Below are 18,855 nucleotides of genomic sequence, written 5' to 3'. Positions count from 1 at the left end.
AAGGTCTTTGTTTATTGGATTAAATGTGTTATCCTGCCCCCTATGTGTTTGAAACATGTCAGATCTGTAGCATTGCACCTTTAATGAATGATATGACTCAGAGCAGAATTATTGCATAGACTTTAAACTCAAATAATTTTATTACAGCAGGCATCATTTTCCACATCACTGAATAATTCCAGACAAAATATCCTGTCAGATCATCCGACACGGGGAATCTGTTCGAGATGCTTCTCACACGTCTTCAAATCTTGTCCGGATGCGTAATGCAAAGACCTGTTCCTCTTCCAGGTTTTTTGTGACTACCACGGCCACTCCAGGAAGAAGAATGTGTTCCTGTACGGCTGCAGTGTTAAGGAGACTCTCTGGCAGTCTGGCTCTGCCGTTAACACTGTGGGATTGAAAGAGGACCCAGGATATAGGGTAAGACACACAAACACACACACACACATGCACACCCACAGCCAAGCAGGCCATAGAGTGTTCAGTTTAAAATGGTATGTGGTCCTCTCCTCTTCCAGTCCCAGTGGTGGATTGCAGTTAAAACTCAGAAACATGAGCCAAAAGTCTGCATTTGGTTATCAATGTCTCTCTCTCTCTCTCTTTCTTTCTCAGACCATTCCAAAGACTTTGGATCGTCTTGCACCAGCCTTTTCTTTCAACAGCTGCAACTATTTGGTGATAGAAATAACAACAATTAGAAAAATAATATTATTGATATTATAAGGGATTTAATAATTCACCTGCATATTCATTTATTTACAATAAAGTTACCAGACAAATAATGTGACATGAAAACTGAATCCTTCCTTGAACAGGTGGAGAAGTCCCGCTCTGCCACGGCCAGGGTGGTTGTCTGGAGGGAAATGGGCGTCCTGAGAAGTTACACCTTGGAGAGTACTCACAACGGTTGTGACCAGGGAATATACAAGGTGTGTTCATGATTGTGTCGGTCCAAAAAAGCTCTTTTCATTCTCTGCCGTAAACTGGTGATATATGTTGTAACACTAGCCGTGAACTTCTCAGTTTACTCAGTTGCGTGAAGATGTTTTTAAGCAGCCTTAAGGTTCTATTCTGTCTATCCTAGAGTCCAGGTCGAAGTTTGAGCCAAAGTTGAAGAAATTAGCTTGAGGCGTTCCTACGATATCACGTACACGATGATGGGACACGAGAAGTTAACGTTGATTTAATTATCACATAACTTGCGTACTTGAGAAACGGCACTTCCGTTGTTATTTTTTAACCCAAACGACAATCTTTTCATGAACCTAACAAAGTAGTTTTGTTGCCTAAAACCAACTAAGTTCTTCGAGAAGACTGTATGCATGTAACGAGCTAAAGTTGACACATGTTGCTGGAATTTTGCAGGAAAAGGCATGAAAAATAAGGAGTATGTTTCCATTAGATATCATACACATGGACAGGTACATGCACTGTTATTCTGAAACAACAGCGAAGTGACAGTCACATGTATCCCGGCCCAAAATATCAATACTGGTTGAAGAGAAGATATCTTTGGGACTGCAGGCGTGTTTATCCCATACACTGTATATAAGAAGTGCACATAGTCATCGTGACGTCAACCATTGGTTTGTGCCGTTTTGAAGCCTCGAGTTGAGCGAATGTAAGTTAAATAGCCTGATTTCTTTTGCAGCTCAACAAAAACATCAGTGATTGAACGAGATGTGAAAAATCAATGTGGGGGATTTGGGGGACAATTTGACTGTTGACCTAACATTTAGCTGCACATGCCTAGTAAGCCTCTCTCTCTCTCTTTGTCTCCCACATCAACCTGCCTTTTACTACAGGCTACAGACCCTTTAGTGGGTCACACAGACATTGTGCCGGTTGAAGTCTCTATAACTCTCTCGCTCTCGCTCTCGCTCTCGCTCTCTCTCTCTCTCTCACAGAGTGTAATTAAGTCCCAAGCTGATCGCTCAGTCACCAGCTCTAACCTTTATTTATAGAGCACATAAAACCAAAGCTATAAAGAGCCTTCAGCACTTTATAGTGTAAGTGCGAAAGCACCGAATAATTACCACCCGGCTGCTAATAAAAGCGCGATCATAGTTATGAATGAAAAAGGAGCGACATGGATGAGGAATATGTAATCTGTGTATCATCAACCTATTCATTTATGACTGACGTTGGAAAACAGGAGCTCAGGCTGGGTCAGACAATGAAGTCTAAGCTAATGCTCCAACACTTTTCTGTTTTCTGTTATTTTGCTGCTATTGGAGTCCCAAAAATGTTCAAAGAAATCACTGGAAGCGCTCCGAGTTCGATGCAATACAGTTTATTCTTTGAGCAAGAAATAAACCCGAGCAGACCTCGGAGTCCAACTGACTGCCCTGCTCCGAAGCCTTATCTACTTCCTCTGTCTGGGGCCAATGCTCCATCTTTACTTTTAAACTCCTCCTTTGTTGCCCTGGAGATGATGGTGTAATATCTTTATAGCACCACCCAAGTTTCACTTTTCTAATGGTGTCTTAGTAAGTCCCAGACTTTCCCACTCAGGCATGTTTTCCTGACACCATTATTACATGGGCGCATTTTTTAAAACTTTAATTAATTTAAGTTATACATTGAATCAAACTGGTTATATGTTAAATCACTTAAATCGTACCACATTAACACTAGTTCTGATAAAAAACATTGCATATATTTGATAGAGCTGACTTACTGTGACAAATCAAACTCCAATACTGTGTGTTGAGCCAGTGAGGACCTCAAATCCATGAACGCATGTTTCCAGAAAGCTGCGGGTGGCTGTTGGATTATCAAGTAAGTGTGGGAGGCTCTGATGATCTTACACAGCGATGAGTGGGAGAGACTGACTGAGTGTCGGGTCCAAATGCAAAAAAGGATTCTACCATACCAATTCTACCATAACTCGACCGTGAGTCCCATCAACAAAGATAGCATTGTAGCTAAATGTCACCTAGATGTATACAATTTGGTAAGCAGATGTATCACATTTAGACTTCAAAAAAAAGTCTTAGGGGTCCATGCTCTAAACCCAACCGGAAGTCAGCCATTTTGAATTTTGAATAAAGTTTCTTTGAAGTTGTTTTTGCCATTACCAGGTGCTGTACTTTAACGAACTCCTCCTAGGGAATTAATCAGATCAACTTAGAATTTGGTCAGAATGATCTAAAGACCTTAGTGATTAAAAGTTACTAAAAGCTTGAGGTTTCATCGAACGACATGGATGTGGTGTGGCAGCCATTTTATCTGCTTCGCCATCGTCCATCAAGCTGTTGTAACTCGACTGATTTGTCAAAACTGTCCCAAACTTGACATGCTTGATGACTGTCATGACTTCATGACTTCTGCATGCCAATATTAACTCATAGTCATAGCTCCACCTACTGATAACCATGTACGTAAGCAGGATTCTAAAATTACAGCGGCCCAAACACTGCTTTACTGTACACTATGAACTATTTGCTTACTAATGGGAGGTGTCTATATAGTTATTCGTGATACTTGTCGGGTCATATTCCATGTAAAATCAGATGAAATTATGCAGGTTGCACCAGAAACTCCTTCAGCTCAGACTCCGGTGCAGCATCCAGGACTGTCAGACTGTAGTGCACTAAAATCTGAAGTTTTCCAAAGGGACTTTGGTGCTAGAAAAAACATGACCACTTTCATCCACAGTTACTGCCAAAATCAACAAAAATATGAAAGTTCCTCGTAGGAGCTTTAAAGAAGAGTGTTACGTCCTGAGCCCTTTTAAAGAGCAGTGTATCTTTTTTTTTCTCAGCGTATTCTTAACAAAAGCAAAAAAAAACAATGCCAACAAAACATTCTCAGAGACAGTCAGCTCACATTTGCTCCTCCCTCCTCGGCAGTTTAAAAAGCACTTCTCCCATTCTGGGATTTTCTGGCTCATATCTCAATCTAAAAAAAAGATTGTTGATCTTTAAACGTAAAATCACATATAGGCAAATGCAGAAAAGGACACACACACACACACACATGCACACTGATTTTCTTTCTGAGGCAAACAGAAAAAACTCTATTCCTGCTGCACATGTAAACCGCTCCTGCTCTTTGAATTATTGTAACAGCCATCTTTCACACACACCACACACACAGGTGTTTCGGACAACCTATTAGAAGCTTAATGGGAAATAGTACACCTACTTACAAAGCACTCAAACAGCCACACACACACACACACAGTGTTCCTCGTGCGCCCTGTCATGCAGACTATTGAGTGGCATGTCAGTAGCTGGAAAGGGGGAGTTGAGAAAGGGGGACGGGGAGTGGATGGAGACAAAGTTAACGAATCACAGCTCTGTTGTGGAGAGACTCTGGGAAACGAGTTTTTTACACAAATCTCTTCAAACGCTTTGTCTCCGAGTCTGCACGAAGTGAACGGGAAATAGGTGAATGTGACACATTCATCTTAAATCCCTCATCGTGCCGATTATAAATGAATCCTTTCATATAATAGAGATTTAAATTAATAAATAAATGAATCAATCAATATTAAATTAATAAATCAGGCAGAAACGCTGCACAGTACGTGTCAGCTGTGAAAATTAATTAATTTATGTAAATAACATGAATGCAATCTTGGACGAGAACAATTCCTTTCAACTGTGTAAATATGTGTGTGTGTCTGTGTGTGTGTGTGCGTGCGCAGGGCCTGCAGACGGGAACCAGGGAGCTGCAGGAGATGGGCGTGAAGTTCTGCCATAGTCTGCTGTCCGTGACCAAAGACGTGAAGGGGCTCTACAGCCACATCGACCTGGACCACAACATCCTGGACCACAAGTCTCACAAGTAAGACGCACCCTGAGGTGAGGGCCCGTCATATGTCCATGTTGTGTCAAAGTGGGTAGAAAGACGAGGATAACCCTCCGGGGGTGAAGACATTGTCCTGCTGGTTGCGCTTTAACAGGGACAGAGTGGGAGGTTAGGACTTCAGTTTAGAGATACGGCTATATTTAGGATTAGAGAGTGAGGCTTACAGGGTACTGACATCCATCCATCCATTTTCCTCCGCTTATCCGGGGTCGGGTCGCGGTGGCAGCAGGCCAAGCAGGCTGACCCAGACTTCCCTCTCAATGGCAACATGTTCCAGCTCATTCTGGGGGATCCCGAGGCGTTCCCAGGCCAGCTGGGAGATGTAATCCCTCCAGCGTGTTCTGGGTCTTCCCCGGGGTCTCTTCCCAGTTGGACGTGCCTGGAAAACCTCCAGTGGGAGGCGTCCAGGAGGCATCCTAATTAGATGCCCGAACCACCTCAGCTGACTCCTTTCGACACGAAGGAGTAGCGGCTCGACTCCAAGCTCCCTCCTGATGACCGAGCTCCTTACCCTATCTCTAAGGCTGAGCCTGGCCACCCTACGGAGGAAGCCCATTTCGGCCGCTTGTAGCCGCGACCGTGTCCTTTCGGTCACGACCCAGAGTTCGTCACCATAGGTGAGGGTAGGAACGTAGACCGAGTGGTAAATTGAGAGCTTTGCCTTCCGGCTCAGCTCCCTCTTCACCAAGACGGTCCGGTGCAGCGCCTGCTTTACTGCTGCAGCCGCACCGATCCGTCTGTCGATCTCCCGCTCCATCTTACCCTCACTCGTGAACAAGACCCCGAGATACTTAAACTCCTTCGCTTGAGGTAGGCACTCCGTCCCCACCTGGAGGGAGCAATCCACCGGTTTCCGGCAGAGCACCATGGCCTCAGATTTGGAGGTGCTAACTCTCATCCCCATTCACACTCGGCTGCAAACCGCCCCAGTGAATGCTGGAGGTCACGATCCGAGGAGGCTAACAGGACCACACCATCTGCAAACAGCAGAGAGGCGATCCCGAGACCCCCGAACCTGACGTTCTCCACCCCCAGGCTGCGCCTAGATATCCTGTCCATGAAAATCACGAACAGGACCGGAGACAAAGGGCAGCCCTGGCGGAGGCCAACACCCACTGGGAACGTGTCTGACTTATTGCCGAGAATGCGGACACAGCTCCTACTGCAGTCGTACAGAGACCGGATCGCCCGTTGTAATGGGTCCGACTGGTTGGGCAAACTCCCAGAACCCCTCCAGTAGTCTTGCGAGGGTAAAGAGCTGGTCCACTGTTCCACGGCCGGGACGGAATCCGCATTGCTCCTCTTGAATCTGAGGTTCGACAAATGGTCGGAGCCTCCTTTCCAGCACCCTGGCATAAGCCTTCCCCGGGAGGCTGAGTAGTGTGATACCCCGGTAATTCGAGCACACTCTCCGGTCCCCCTTTTTGAAAATGGGAACCACCACCCCGGTCTGCCATTCCATGGGCACTGATCCCGACCCCCATGCGACATTGAAGAGGCGTGTCAGCCAGGACAGCCCAACTATGTCCAGCGCTTTCAGCATCTCAGGGCGGATCTCATCCACCCCCGGCGCCTTGCCACCAAGGAGCTTTTTGACTACCTCAGCGGCCTCTGCCAGGGATATGGGTGAGTCTCCCCCTAGATCTTCAGGCGCTGCCTCCTCTGCAGAGGACATGTTGGTCAGGTTTAGGAGTTCCTCAAAGTGCTCTTTCCACCACCCGACGATGTCCCCTGTCCGGGTCTGCAGTTCCCCCCCCCCCCCTGCTGAGAACAGCCTGGGGTAAGCCCTGCTTTCCCTTCCTGAGCCGTCGGATGGTTTGCCAGAACCTCCTTGAGGCCAACCGAAAGTCCTTCTCCATGGCCTCCCCGAACTCCTCCCATGCCCGAGTTTTAGCATTCGCGACCACCGCAGCTGCAGCCCTTCTGGCCTGCCGGTACCTGTCAGCTGCTTCGGGAGACCCCTGGGCCAACCAGGCCTTGAAGGTCTCCTTCTTCAGCTTGACGGCTTCCCTCACCTCCGGTGTCCACCACTGGGTTCTCGGGTTGCCGCCACGACAGGCACCGATGACCTTCCGGCCACAGCTCCTAGTGGCCGCGTCCACAATAGAGGCTTTGAACATGGTCCATTCGGATTCCATGTCCCCAACCTCCCTCGGGATGTGTGAGAAGTTCTTCCGGAGGTGGGAGTTAAAGACCTCCCGGACAGGGTCCTCCGCCAGACGTTCCCAGTTCACCCTCACTACACGTTTGGGCTTGCCGGGTCTTTCCAACCGGTTCTCCTGCCATCTGATCCAACTCACCACCAGGTGGTGATCAGTTGACAGCTCTGCTCCTCTCTTCACCCGAGTGTCCAAGACATACAGCCGCAAATCAAATGATACGATTACAAAGTCGATCATTGATCTCCGGCCTAAGGTGTTCTGGTACCAGGTACACTTATGAGCCACCTTATGTTCGAACATGGTGTTCGTTATGGCCAAACCGTGGCAAGCACAGAAGTCCAATAACGAGACGCCATTCGGGTTCAGATCGGGCAAGCCGTTCCTCCCAATCACCCCCCGCCAGGTTTCTCCGTCATTGCCCACGTGAGCTTTGAAGTCCCCCAGGAGAACTATGGAGTCGGTAGGCGGCGCCCTTTCCAGGACCCCTCCCACCGACTCCAAGAAGGCCGGATACTCTGAACTGCCGCTTGGTGCATAAGCACAAACCACAGTCAGAGCCTTGCTCCCCGCAACCCGTAGGCGCATGGAGGCGACCCTCTCGTTCTCCGGGGAGAACTCCAACACAGCGGCGCTCAGCCGGGGGCTCGTGAGTATCCCCACTCCCGCCCGGCGTCTCTCACCCTGGGCAACTCCGGAAAAGGACGAAGTCCAACCCCTCTCCAGGAGCTTGGTTCCAGAGCCAGCGCTGTGTGTGGAGGTGAGTCCAACTATATCTAGCTGGTATCGCTCCACCTCCTGCACCAGCTCTGGCTCTTTCCCCGCTAGCGAGGTGACGTTCCACGTCCCTAGAGCTAGTCTATGCTGCCGGCGATCGGCTCGACCAGGCCTCCCGCCTGACCCGCCGCCCGGTCTGCATTGCACCCGACCCCGATGCTTGTCCCTGCGGGTGGTGGGTCCACAGGGTGGCTGCTCCATGCTGTTTATTCGGGCTGAGCCCGACCGGGCCCCATGGGCGAAGGCCCGGCCACCAGACGCTCGCCGACGAGCTCCCCTCCTGGGTCTGGCTCCGGGAGGGTGCCCCCGGTTTCCCTGGTTTCCCTGCGAGGTGACTGAAGTCCGTGGGCTGCTTATCATTACTGACAATTCTGGCAAAATGTTCACATGTAGCATGAAAATTATTAAAACCAAAACATGAGCAAAAAAATCACATCTAAGTGCAAGGAATGCTGGTTTTTTTTGTCCATACCTTGCTATCTACAGATATTTTCCAGTGATTGTTTTTGTTTTGCACGTCTGAATTCCCAGTGGTATATATTGTTTATATATAAACCATAGTAATAAAAGTATAGGTTTCAACTGAACTGACATCACTCAAACCTTCTGGTTTCGCATCAGACGGCAGCCTTAAGACCACACCAGCCCAGAACATGTTGCAGAGCTAGAGTTCTGAAATGATCCGACTGAAAATCCCAGCTCATATGTTTTCAATGACAGTAGCTGGTGGCACTAGAAAGTTGCCAAATCGGCAGCACCGACAGCACCTGTCCCTTCAGGCCTCCCTCCTAAGCCGCTCCACTAAAATGATCATAACGAAAGTAAACATGTCACAGGCCTTGGTTACGCTTGTCTTTTCAATGTGACTTTTTCTGATCGGCTGTGCCAAACAGGAACTCTGCCGTATCTGCATACGTGCATCCACACTTGACACTTCAATGCCACCTCCATATAACAACAAAAAGATTACCGACCCTGGCTATAATCCCAGTCACCCACTTTAAACTTTAGTTTATTCTTCACCTTCGCGGACCCTGCGGCAGAAACTCTCCCTTTCAATCAGAGATTGTCTCTTAAATTCCTCCAGGTCGCTGTTAGCAGGAGTAAGACTCGTTTTCATCGGACCTCTGGGGGGAAGTCCTGGACAGTCCTGAGGACCGCCAGCCCTGTTTCTCAGTCTGTAGTGGACCGTGGTGCAAAGAAGACTTTGGTGTCTGTTTAAGACTTTGGTCGTCTTTAACTAGTCGTGGAAGCATGAACATTGGGCCTTATGTTTTGAGGTTTTACGTCAGGGACTGTTCTATTTTGTTGAAAATGTAATTAATAAAATAAATAAATAAAACCTATGGGATGCTTAAACATCATAATTCAATTATGGCCTTATAGTAATAATTAAAAAAAATGTTTTTTTTTAATTAGCACCTTTCAAAACAAATGAAGTTAAGAATAAAAGTAAATAGAATCAAAATAAACTATGAAATGATGAACAATTATTACAAATCAGTTTGAGAAAGAGACATGACATGAGTTTGAGAGGAGACTTAAAAGAGAGCACAGAGTTCCGCAGCTGAGGGGCCGCACAAAAAACACTCTTTTTTTTAAAACTTCTTCCGAAAGAAGAATCATTTTCACTATTTTACAGTGTGTGTGTGTATGTGTGTGTGTGTGAAGCAAGAGACATGAGATGTGCAGCACCGGTGGCTTTGATAACACACACACACACCCACACACACACACACAGCACTTCTACGCTGTGCAGAGGATCCCTCACCGCGGTGATTGATGCGTGGATCTAAAGTGGAGCTGAATGGCTTCCATTGATTTTCAGACAGCCGTTCAATCTCCCCAGTGAGCTGTGACAGCGTGGTGGTGGTGGTGGGGGCGGGGCGGGGCGTTCTGCTCACCTGAAGACACACTATTATTGTTTAATTTCATACATTTTTTTTCTTTATCCCTTCACTCGCCTCTGATGGCATTATTATTTCTTTCTTCTTCTCTCTTCCCACATTCTTTCAATCCACTCTGACTTATTGCCACTTTTCTTGATTTGTTCCTCGTCAGTCTTTAGTGTCCATCTTCGCATTTTTCTCACATTTGTTCCCGTATTTCTTTTCCGTCTCCCTTCTCTTTCAACACATTACTTTGGTCTAGGTGCGTTGGGATGCTCGCCAGGTCAGCAAAGCGGTACATTCATAAAAATGACGAAATGACCGAAATGCGAATGACAAATTTCTTTTGTCATTTACGGATGATTAAGCATGGCAGCGGTAATTGCCCGTGTCCCCCTACCTCTCCCTGTATATATCTGTCTAATGCGCTTTCACGTTCCCCATCTATATTACCATCCATATTCATCACACACAATTAGTAAGAAGAAGAAGAAGTAAGAATGAGCTGATTTTTTTCATTTTTTACAAGATATATGCATTTACAAAAGAAACAGAAATGGCCTCAAAATGGAAATTGGATCATGGATCTGTGCTGCATCGGTGCTGCCAGACGCTTTCCTATCGTATTTCATGGGAGGTTCATAAACCAAATGACCATCCTCACAAATTAGAAACCTGTGCCCTTATTATAAGTTGTTCCATAAATAACTAATTAACTAGACTGAGGTCCACAGTTATGCTGAATCCAAATGCTCAACCTCTGGACTCCTCTCTCCTCCTGCCTCTCTTCCTCGCCATCCTCCGCTCGCATTCTTCCGTGGGCGGGGCTGAAATATGAGGAGAGAAGGCTGGGAAAAGAATTGTGGATGTGCAAAACTGGGAAATGAGATGCGATGGGTCTTCTGTGTGTTGTAAAAGCACTGTAGTGACGGAGGTGTGTAGTCATGACAGGTGCTCCACAGCAGCAGGTATTTCTCCTGTTACAGTAGTATGTGCCTCTGTAGTGTGTGTGCGTGTGTAGGAAAGAAGTAAAGGTGGGAGTCAAATAATACAATGAGTTGATCTGCGTTTTAAAAGCAGTTTGATTCCACTTTCTCACTCATGTCCTCGCAAGAGCGTGCGGTGTGTGAATTTTGTGGAGGTACTTGAGATTGTCTGTGCTGGTTTGGGTAAAACTGAGGTGTGTGTTTTTTTGTGCTGAGTCACTAAGCTGGATCTTATTAAATGATTGTAAATAGACAATGATCTTAATTACAACAGCCTGTATTTTATTTTTTTGAAAGCCTCTGTGACACATTCAAATTTGACAATTTTTTTTATGCATTGTCATGATTGTCTGCCCCGCCTACAAAGCACAAGGACAAAATGTAATTCTTGAACTTGGAATTAGTAGTTTGACAAAAGCAATACATTGTAATTAGAAATAACAAACATATTCCTGCACATAATATCTGATCCGATTCAAGTGATGTTCACACAGACAGTCAATAAAGTACAACATATGCTTCATGCGCCGCTTTCTATGGCTCTGCTGCCAGTATGTTGTGGCTGTTTAGCTTGATGCGTCGTTTCCTCTGCCTGTGAGGTAATGATGTCACCACAGCTGAGTGGGCACCGCTGATGTGGTCACAGTCGATTGGGCACCGACTGACAACAGAGCTAATAGGATCTGAGATGTAAACACCGGTACGGTGGTGTTGGTGTGTGAGAAGCAGTAGTACGTCGTATTGGAGGCTGATGTTTGGTCTGTATCGCTCTACTAAAAAAGATTCTGTGCTACAAAGGCCGGCAGCATTACGAGTCGTCGAGCGTCTATTCTGCAACGAAGGGGTTTTTTTGGCTTCCGAGAGCTGAAAAAATTTCAATTTTGGGTAAAACACTGCTTGTTACTGTCACTTCTTACCCACAGATACCATGAAAGTAGCCTATTACTTGAACCAGACTTCGGCTCTTGAGCCAAACAGGACTTGCCAAAATGTTTCCTCGCCCAATAAATCTCGTGAACCCACATAGACAGATGGATTCATACAGGTACATACCATAGACTGTATATAAGAAGTGGAAGTCATTGTGACGTCATCCATTGGTTTGTGGACTATGGTTTTGAAGCCTTGAATTCGGCATTCTTGCCATCGTCATCTTGGATTTTGGCAGTCGCCATCTTGTTTTTTTTTGTAACCAGTGAACGGAAGTGACCATATTTGGACTGCGGAGTAGAGAGTCTATACAGCTCTGGTAGTAATTTTCTCATAGACTTCTATACAATCAACAAGACTTCTTTTTGCAACCAGAAGAGTTGCCCCCTAATGGCCAGTAGAAAGAATGCAAGTTTAAAGCACTTCTGCATTGGCTTCCCTTTTCAGAACTTGGGGTTGCAACCCATACATGAAATTTTACCTCTACATTTGACCCATCTTAAGCATTTATGAAGCATAGCACAGTGTCTCGCTCAAAGTAGGACACTAGGAACACTTTGATATGTGGACAGTAGGACCAGTATTGGGCTTGAACCGCCAACCGATGTCACAGACATCTTCCTCTGCAGCAACTTTCTGTTGCTGTTTGTAGTAGAGGAACTCTTGAGAGTTGGGCTCTGGGAAACTTTTTTTTTTTTTTTAGGCAGAAGCGGACCCAAGGATATAAAAGAGATCTTTGTGAAAGGAGGAGATATTTAGTAAGCCTGAGCCGGGACTGAGTGTGGAGTTAAAGCCAAGCCTCGAGTGCCTTCCCCTCCGGTGCTGTCTCGCTCACACATAAGACACTGACTGCCTCTCTTGTTCTCTCTCTCTTGCTTTCCCTATCTCTCTTTCTCAATGCACCCACTGGATCTTCTCCATGTCTTTGAGAGAAAAAAAAGACATTGTCAGAACTCTAGCTTAGCGCTACGATTAGCAACTAGCAAGCAGCCTGCCAGGGCCCGGCAACCTCCTGTGCTCAGTGGAGTACATTTAGCTCTGCCCTGATATTCCCTTTCAACTGCTGAACCAGACTTGAAACAAGACACAAAATCAGAATCAGAAACCGTTTATTGCCAATGTATGTTGCACAAACAAGGAGTTTGTCATGGCGGGTGGTGCGTAACATTAAACAATAACATTAAAGAATCAACAGCAATCAACACAGTGCAAGAAGTAGAAACATATTACAATTTACAATAGAATATAAAAGAATATAAAATAAAGTGCACAACAAACAGATAACAGTATAAACAAGTATGATGAAGTGTAATGTTAAAAGTGTCAAGTGTGTTTAAATAAAGAAACATAGAAGGGATGTGCAGGGGAGTGACTGGTAAGAAATTGCGCTGGGATGGGTGGTACAGAGGCATGAGCCCCTGCTGAGCTGGGGGATGGGGGGCCTGGTGGTCTGGGGCTGGTTGATGGAGCCGTGGGGGGTGGGGTCAGGACTGTTCCATTGTCTTTCAAATCTACTGTAGAACTCGTTCAGCTTGTCTGCCAGGCGTGGGGGGGTTTAGGTTTGTAGTTTATCTGTCTGAGGCCTCTCCAGACAGAAGCAGAGTCACTTGCTGAGAGCTGGTGTTGCAGTTTCTCAGAGTACAGTCGTTTAGCGTCTCTCAGCGCCTTGCTAAACCTGTATTTTGCCTCTTTGTACAAGTCCCTGTCCCCACTCCTACATGTCTGTTCCTTGTGCAGCCTTAGCTGTCTGAGTTCTGCTGTAAACCAGGGTTTGTCGTTGTTATAACTCACCCTGGTGCTTGTTGGAACACAGCTGTCCTCACAGAAGCTGATGTACGACGTCACAGCCTCTGTGTACTCATCCAGACTGTTGGTAGCAGTCCTGAAAACATCCCAGTCTGTACAGTCCAAGCACGCCCGAAGATCCTCCAGAGCGTCACTGGTCCACTGCTTGAATTTCCTCACCACAGGTTTACAGAGCTTGAGTTTCTGCCTGTATGCAGGAATCAGATGGACCATGACGTGGTCAGAGAGACCCAGTGCAGCACGAGGGACGGCGTGATAGGCCCCGCTGATTGTGGTGTAACAGTTTATTAAATGCTCAACCAGAGAGGAGAACATTTTAGACCACTGTCTGTATTTAGGGAGTTCATGGCTGAGTTTTCCTTTGTTAAAGTCACCAAGGACAATAACTAAAGAGTCCGGGTTGGTCCGCTCCACACACAGTATCTGTTCGGCGAGTGTCCGCTGTGCCTCCTGCACGTTACCCTGCGGCGGCATGTAAACACCGACCAGTATGAATGAAGCGAACTCACGGGGGAGTAAAAGGGTTTACAGTTTATAATGAAAGATTCCGGTATTGTTCCACAGAGCCAGGTCTCAGTGAAGCACAAAATGGAGGATGAAGAAAAGTCTCTGTCTTTCCCCACCAGTAGCTGAAGACCATCCAGTTTGTTGCACAGTGAGCGCACGTTGGCGAGAAATATGCCCGGCAGCGGTGTGCGGAGACGCACAAGCGGACCGGAACGTTTCCCTCTCCTACGGCGTTTTACTGCATGCGTTAAGGTGAGAGAACCTTGGACTAGAATGTCTAGTAATTCCACAGAAGTTAACAGAAAAGTTGGAAGTAAGTCTACTGGAGTTGTTTCCCTCATGTTATGAGCTCATCTCTGGTGAAAGAGCTCCGGGTATCACAGCAGAAAACAGTATTTACAACAAAAACAACACAAAACACAAAAGTTGCAATGTGTTACAATTGTTTTCCAAATGCTATTGCTATAGCCGTCTACTATAATTACACTCTGCTGCTGTTTATCATTGAGCAGGTTCCACTGGAGTCAACGTGGTTTAGTGCCTTGCTCCTTGGCAGAGCAGCACACTTTTATTTTCATGTTACTCTCTAAAAGAAAGGTCCTCGATTCACATACAATCCTGCAAATGTCTCTTCAGAGTTTTAGGCAATACAATGCTACACCTCTCTTGAAACCTGAACTATGTATGTAGGATTGATTGATGGTGTGTGTATACACAGTGCGTATGCATAATGTATATTCGATTTTTTTATAATTGCCAATGCTTTAGAAATACTCCCACCCTGGTAGCACAATTCGTCCATAATACCAAATTTGGTTTGGTGCAATGTATAAAATGTGTCACAAGACAAAAAATCTATAGCAATGCGATGTTAATTGGTAAACATTCGTTCATCTCAAAATCCCTCAGCAGCATGAATGTGAAGGTTTAAAACTAGATGAAGGATTGTGGCGTGTCTTAAATTGAACAGGGTTCATCCTCTGCGGAGCTTGAAGGTGCTCGGCATATTTCAAGATAATCTCATTAGATTTTCAAACACAGGACTTTCACCCAGGAGACTGATGTCAGTGTTGATTTATTTTGCTTCGTTACTGAAGTACTGTGGCTAAGTGGAGAGCAGGGTCGTCCTTCAATCAGAGGATCGGTGGTTTGGTCCCCGGCTCCGCTAGTCGCATGTTGATGTGTCCTTGAGCAAGACACTTAACCCCAAAATTGCTCCTGTAGCTATGCCTATGGTTTGTGAATGAGTTTGATAGACAGGTGGCACTTAGCCTCTGCCATTAGTGTGTGAATGGGTGAATGATGACAAGTAGTGTGAAAGCACTTTCAGTGGTTGGAAAGACTACAAAAACGCTATACAAGTACAGTCTAGTTACGTAACCAGCATAATTATTATTTACTAGTGCTGGGCAAGTTTACGCGTTATTAACGCGTTAACGCATTAATTAATTAACAATTATATTATCGCGTGTTAACGCTGTTTTTTAAAATGTATTATTAAGCGGACATTTTTAACACAAAAACCGGGCAGCGAGCGGTGAACAGGAATATAAAGGAAGTACGTAGAGCGACATAGTTTGAAGCGTACGGCCTCTGACCAAGTGGCAGTATTTGACAAGTAGGGAGTGAGAAAGTGTTCAAACATGACATTCAACTGAGGACAAACTAACCTAACAACTAAGATTAACAATGTTTCTTAAAGATATTTGTCTTTATTGACGGGGAGGAAAATAGCTTTTTTCAGACTTTTGGGTCTGATATTACAGCTTAAGTGGATGAATTTCCAAATGAGAAAAATAGCAATTCAATCAAATAAATCAGAGTGTAAACAAAGCCGCTGGTGTTTTAGTACATTACCTTACAGTCATTTAGCAGACGCTTTTATCCAAAGCGACTTACAATTCAGATTCTATACACCGTAGGCACAGCTACGGGAGACATTGTTGGGGTTAAGTGTCTTGCTCAAGACACATCAACATGCGACTAGTGGGTCCGGAGCCGGGGATCGAACCTCCGATCCTGTGATTGACGGACGGCCCTGCTCTCCATTTAGACACAGTAGTGGGTGCTATACACACTGGGCCCTTCAAAGAATCAGCATTTTGCAGTGTGCTGACTCGCACTGTAGATAAGCTGTCTCGCTTCATTGCCATTCACAGCACACAGACAGAGCACAAACACACACACACACACACACACACACACATAAAACGAGTTGCTGTCATCAGTATGCTAGACGTAAACTCTCATTCCTGTCTGTCCCTCTCCTCCCTTCCTTTTTCTCTCCCTCTCTCTCAGCTACATAAGGTGGAGATCAGTGTGCGTGTCACATCCTCTCTGTCCCAACAGAGTCCCAGTGTGTCTCCACATGCTCTGCCACACACACACACACACAGCATCCCATGAGTGTGTGTGTATAATCAGATTACCCGGATTTTCTGTCAACTGTCAATCCCAGCGACTGTAGCCGAGCTCAAGGTCACACTGTGTGAGGAGCAGGGGGAGCACGGAGCCCCCGAGCACGGAATATGTTCAAAAACTATGCAACATGTTATTAGATGGGTTCAGGTGTCCATCCTTACGAATGCAGGTTGTGCAGTCCGGCTTTCCCACACTGCTCATTTTGAAAGTCCAACAGAGATCCCAAAGTGCCCAAAGATAGCGATTACGTCAGGGGGAAATGTGTAAAGAATAATGCAACAGACGTGTGGAGTATTTCACTCTGATGGAGTGTAAACATATCATTTTAGTTCTCAATATGTCACCTGGTGTAAACACCATATGACATTTTAGAACAGACTATAGGCCTCTATGTGATATCTTCACACAGATGCTTTGAGAGTCCGACTGCAATTATGTTTTTCTTCTGCTACACCTTACAGATGTGTTCTTTAAATCATATACCTCGTGCTCACCTCCGAGAAAGAAATCACTTCCCAAGAGGGGTATTTGATGTGTTTTGGTTTTCAGTTCAGCTGCCAATCATACACCGACGTGCCCCTTCAATCTGACAGAAAAAGTTATTTTATTCTTCCCTTTTATTATATAACTATAGAAAATGTATTTGAAAGTCACTTTGACATTATTTACCACTTGATAAGTTGTCAGTTGGATTTCAAACAGGTTTGTGTTGTTTTGTTTGTTTGATGATTGTTGTTAAAATGTTATAGTTACAAAAAACAATTAATATAAACATTTTGAACATGTCATTCAAACAAGACACAGAAAGCATGAACATTTAACAGAATTAAAAAGTCATATAACTATGTTTGTTTCGTAAAATAAGTAAACATGTTATGTAGCTTACGTATGCGGCAATAGTTACGTGTTATGTAACAAAAGTAAGTATTGTAGTTTTGTAGTTTAAGACAAAAGGCTACATTACTTACCCGACAAAAGTATTTGAACTTAATTACTGACAAAAAATAAGTCACTGTTAACTTTTGGTTTGGAGACACCAAGAGCAGTGTCCTGAGTCAAAGTTCTGTCTTTTTTTACCCATCCAATCCACCACAACCTCCTCCTTGCACGGACTTTATCGCTCACTTGGCTTCCTCCTTTTACTCGCCAAATCTAAGGCTTCATAGTTTGAAGCGTATGGCCGCAGACCAAGCTGCTGTGTTTGACGAGTTGGGAGTGAGAATTAGCTGTCAGGAAAGTGCCCAAGTGACAGCGAAACCAGGATTAAACAAGGACCCTGAAACTGAAGCAGCTAAATGGAACTGAGCCATCATTCATTTTTATAATTTACACCCGTTCACACCAGTTACATCTTTTCTAATGTGGCATGGCAAAATGTCTGCAGGAAAAAAAAGACCTGCCGGACTCTTACCGTGATATTTGAAATGTCTTTTTTCCCCTTTCAGTTACTTGATTACAGGAGAAACAAGATGTAGAGGGGTAGGTGTCAACTGTTCCATGTGAAGAAACGAAAGCTTGACTGTATTCGTGAATGGAGAAAACCCAAAAAACAAAGAGGAACAGTGTTACTGTATATGACATCATTATGAGACAACAAAAAGAAAGAAGAAAACTGTTAAAAAATGTTTGAATAAATAAATATTCACATCATATTTGCAAATGTTTTCTGAGGAAGGCAACTCATTCAACTTGTTGGACCTTAACGATACACACATTGTGTTTTGGTGAGCACCACTAAACGCAACATAACTCCTCTTCTCTCCTGTAGCTGTTTCGAAGACGACGAGCCCCCGTGTGTCGAGGAGATTGAGTATTCCGCAGACTGTCCCGCACTCGCAGGCGCCGATCTGGACTCGGACATCAATGGCAACACGGCTAGCGCTGACGAAGAGGAGGAGGGCGATGAAGGATGCAGGGAAGTGAAACATCGGCGGGGCAGTGTCGGCCAATCGCAGCAGTCGAGTGCGAAGGGCCGCCTGTCCCCTCACCTGATGCGACAGGCCTCCGCCGAGACGCTCGGCGAGAAAAGAAATGCGTGCAACGCCGTGAGCGTCAACGGACAAGTCATGAGTTAAAGGAATTTTAAAGTCTGCAATGTTCTACGGCTTTTCTCAGCATTGTAAGATTTCCTCGTTGGAACTTAGTAGGTGTGTTTAAATGAAAAGAAACACCGTGGTAAATTATACACATGAACAAAAGCAAAATATAAAAAAAAGCTCATTTTTGGATCAAGAATTCAAATAAAGTGAGGAACCAATCACACCGAGATGCGTCGCTAGAAACGCGTCACCTGAAAACCATTGTTTTCCTAGGTATTTTTAGACACATAAAAGTTTAAATATCAACTTTTCAGTTTTTTAATTGGCTCAGAAGTATGACACACTTTCCGCACAACTCTATAAGTCTATAATGTGTAATAGCACAACTCTTTTGCAAAAAGCAGTCAGACCTGCACTCATATCGAGGAAAGCCAACTATGCTTTTTTCTTCTTTTCTTTTTTCAAACTGAGAAACAGAATATGGTTTCAAAAAGTCCAGGATGGAGATCGGGTTGTAAAT

At 45.1% G+C, this 18,855-nt stretch overlaps 1 protein-coding gene across 1 annotated transcript in view; it reads left to right on the top strand.

Annotated features, from left to right (window-relative positions):
- agbl1 (AGBL carboxypeptidase 1) overlaps positions 1–18,371 on the top strand; it is a 170,302-nt gene extending 151,931 nt beyond the window's left edge. The window contains exons 24-28 of the mRNA XM_076076023.1: positions 292–423; positions 616–678; positions 819–932; positions 4,658–4,797; positions 18,065–18,371. Coding sequence (XP_075932138.1) covers positions 292–423; positions 616–678; positions 819–932; positions 4,658–4,797; positions 18,065–18,371 — 756 coding nt within the window. The remainder of the gene's footprint in view (positions 1–291; positions 424–615; positions 679–818; positions 933–4,657; positions 4,798–18,064) is intronic.
- Positions 18,372–18,855: the final 484 nt, after the last annotated feature.

This window comes from Anarhichas minor, unplaced genomic scaffold (genome assembly GCF_050575085.1).
Source record: "Anarhichas minor isolate MPS153535 unplaced genomic scaffold, ASM5057508v1 ptg000005l, whole genome shotgun sequence".
In the NCBI taxonomy this organism is placed as follows: domain Eukaryota; kingdom Metazoa; phylum Chordata; class Actinopteri; order Perciformes; family Anarhichadidae; genus Anarhichas; species Anarhichas minor.
Note: the sequence above shows the minus strand (reverse complement) of the source record. Positions and strands in the feature narration are given on the sequence as shown.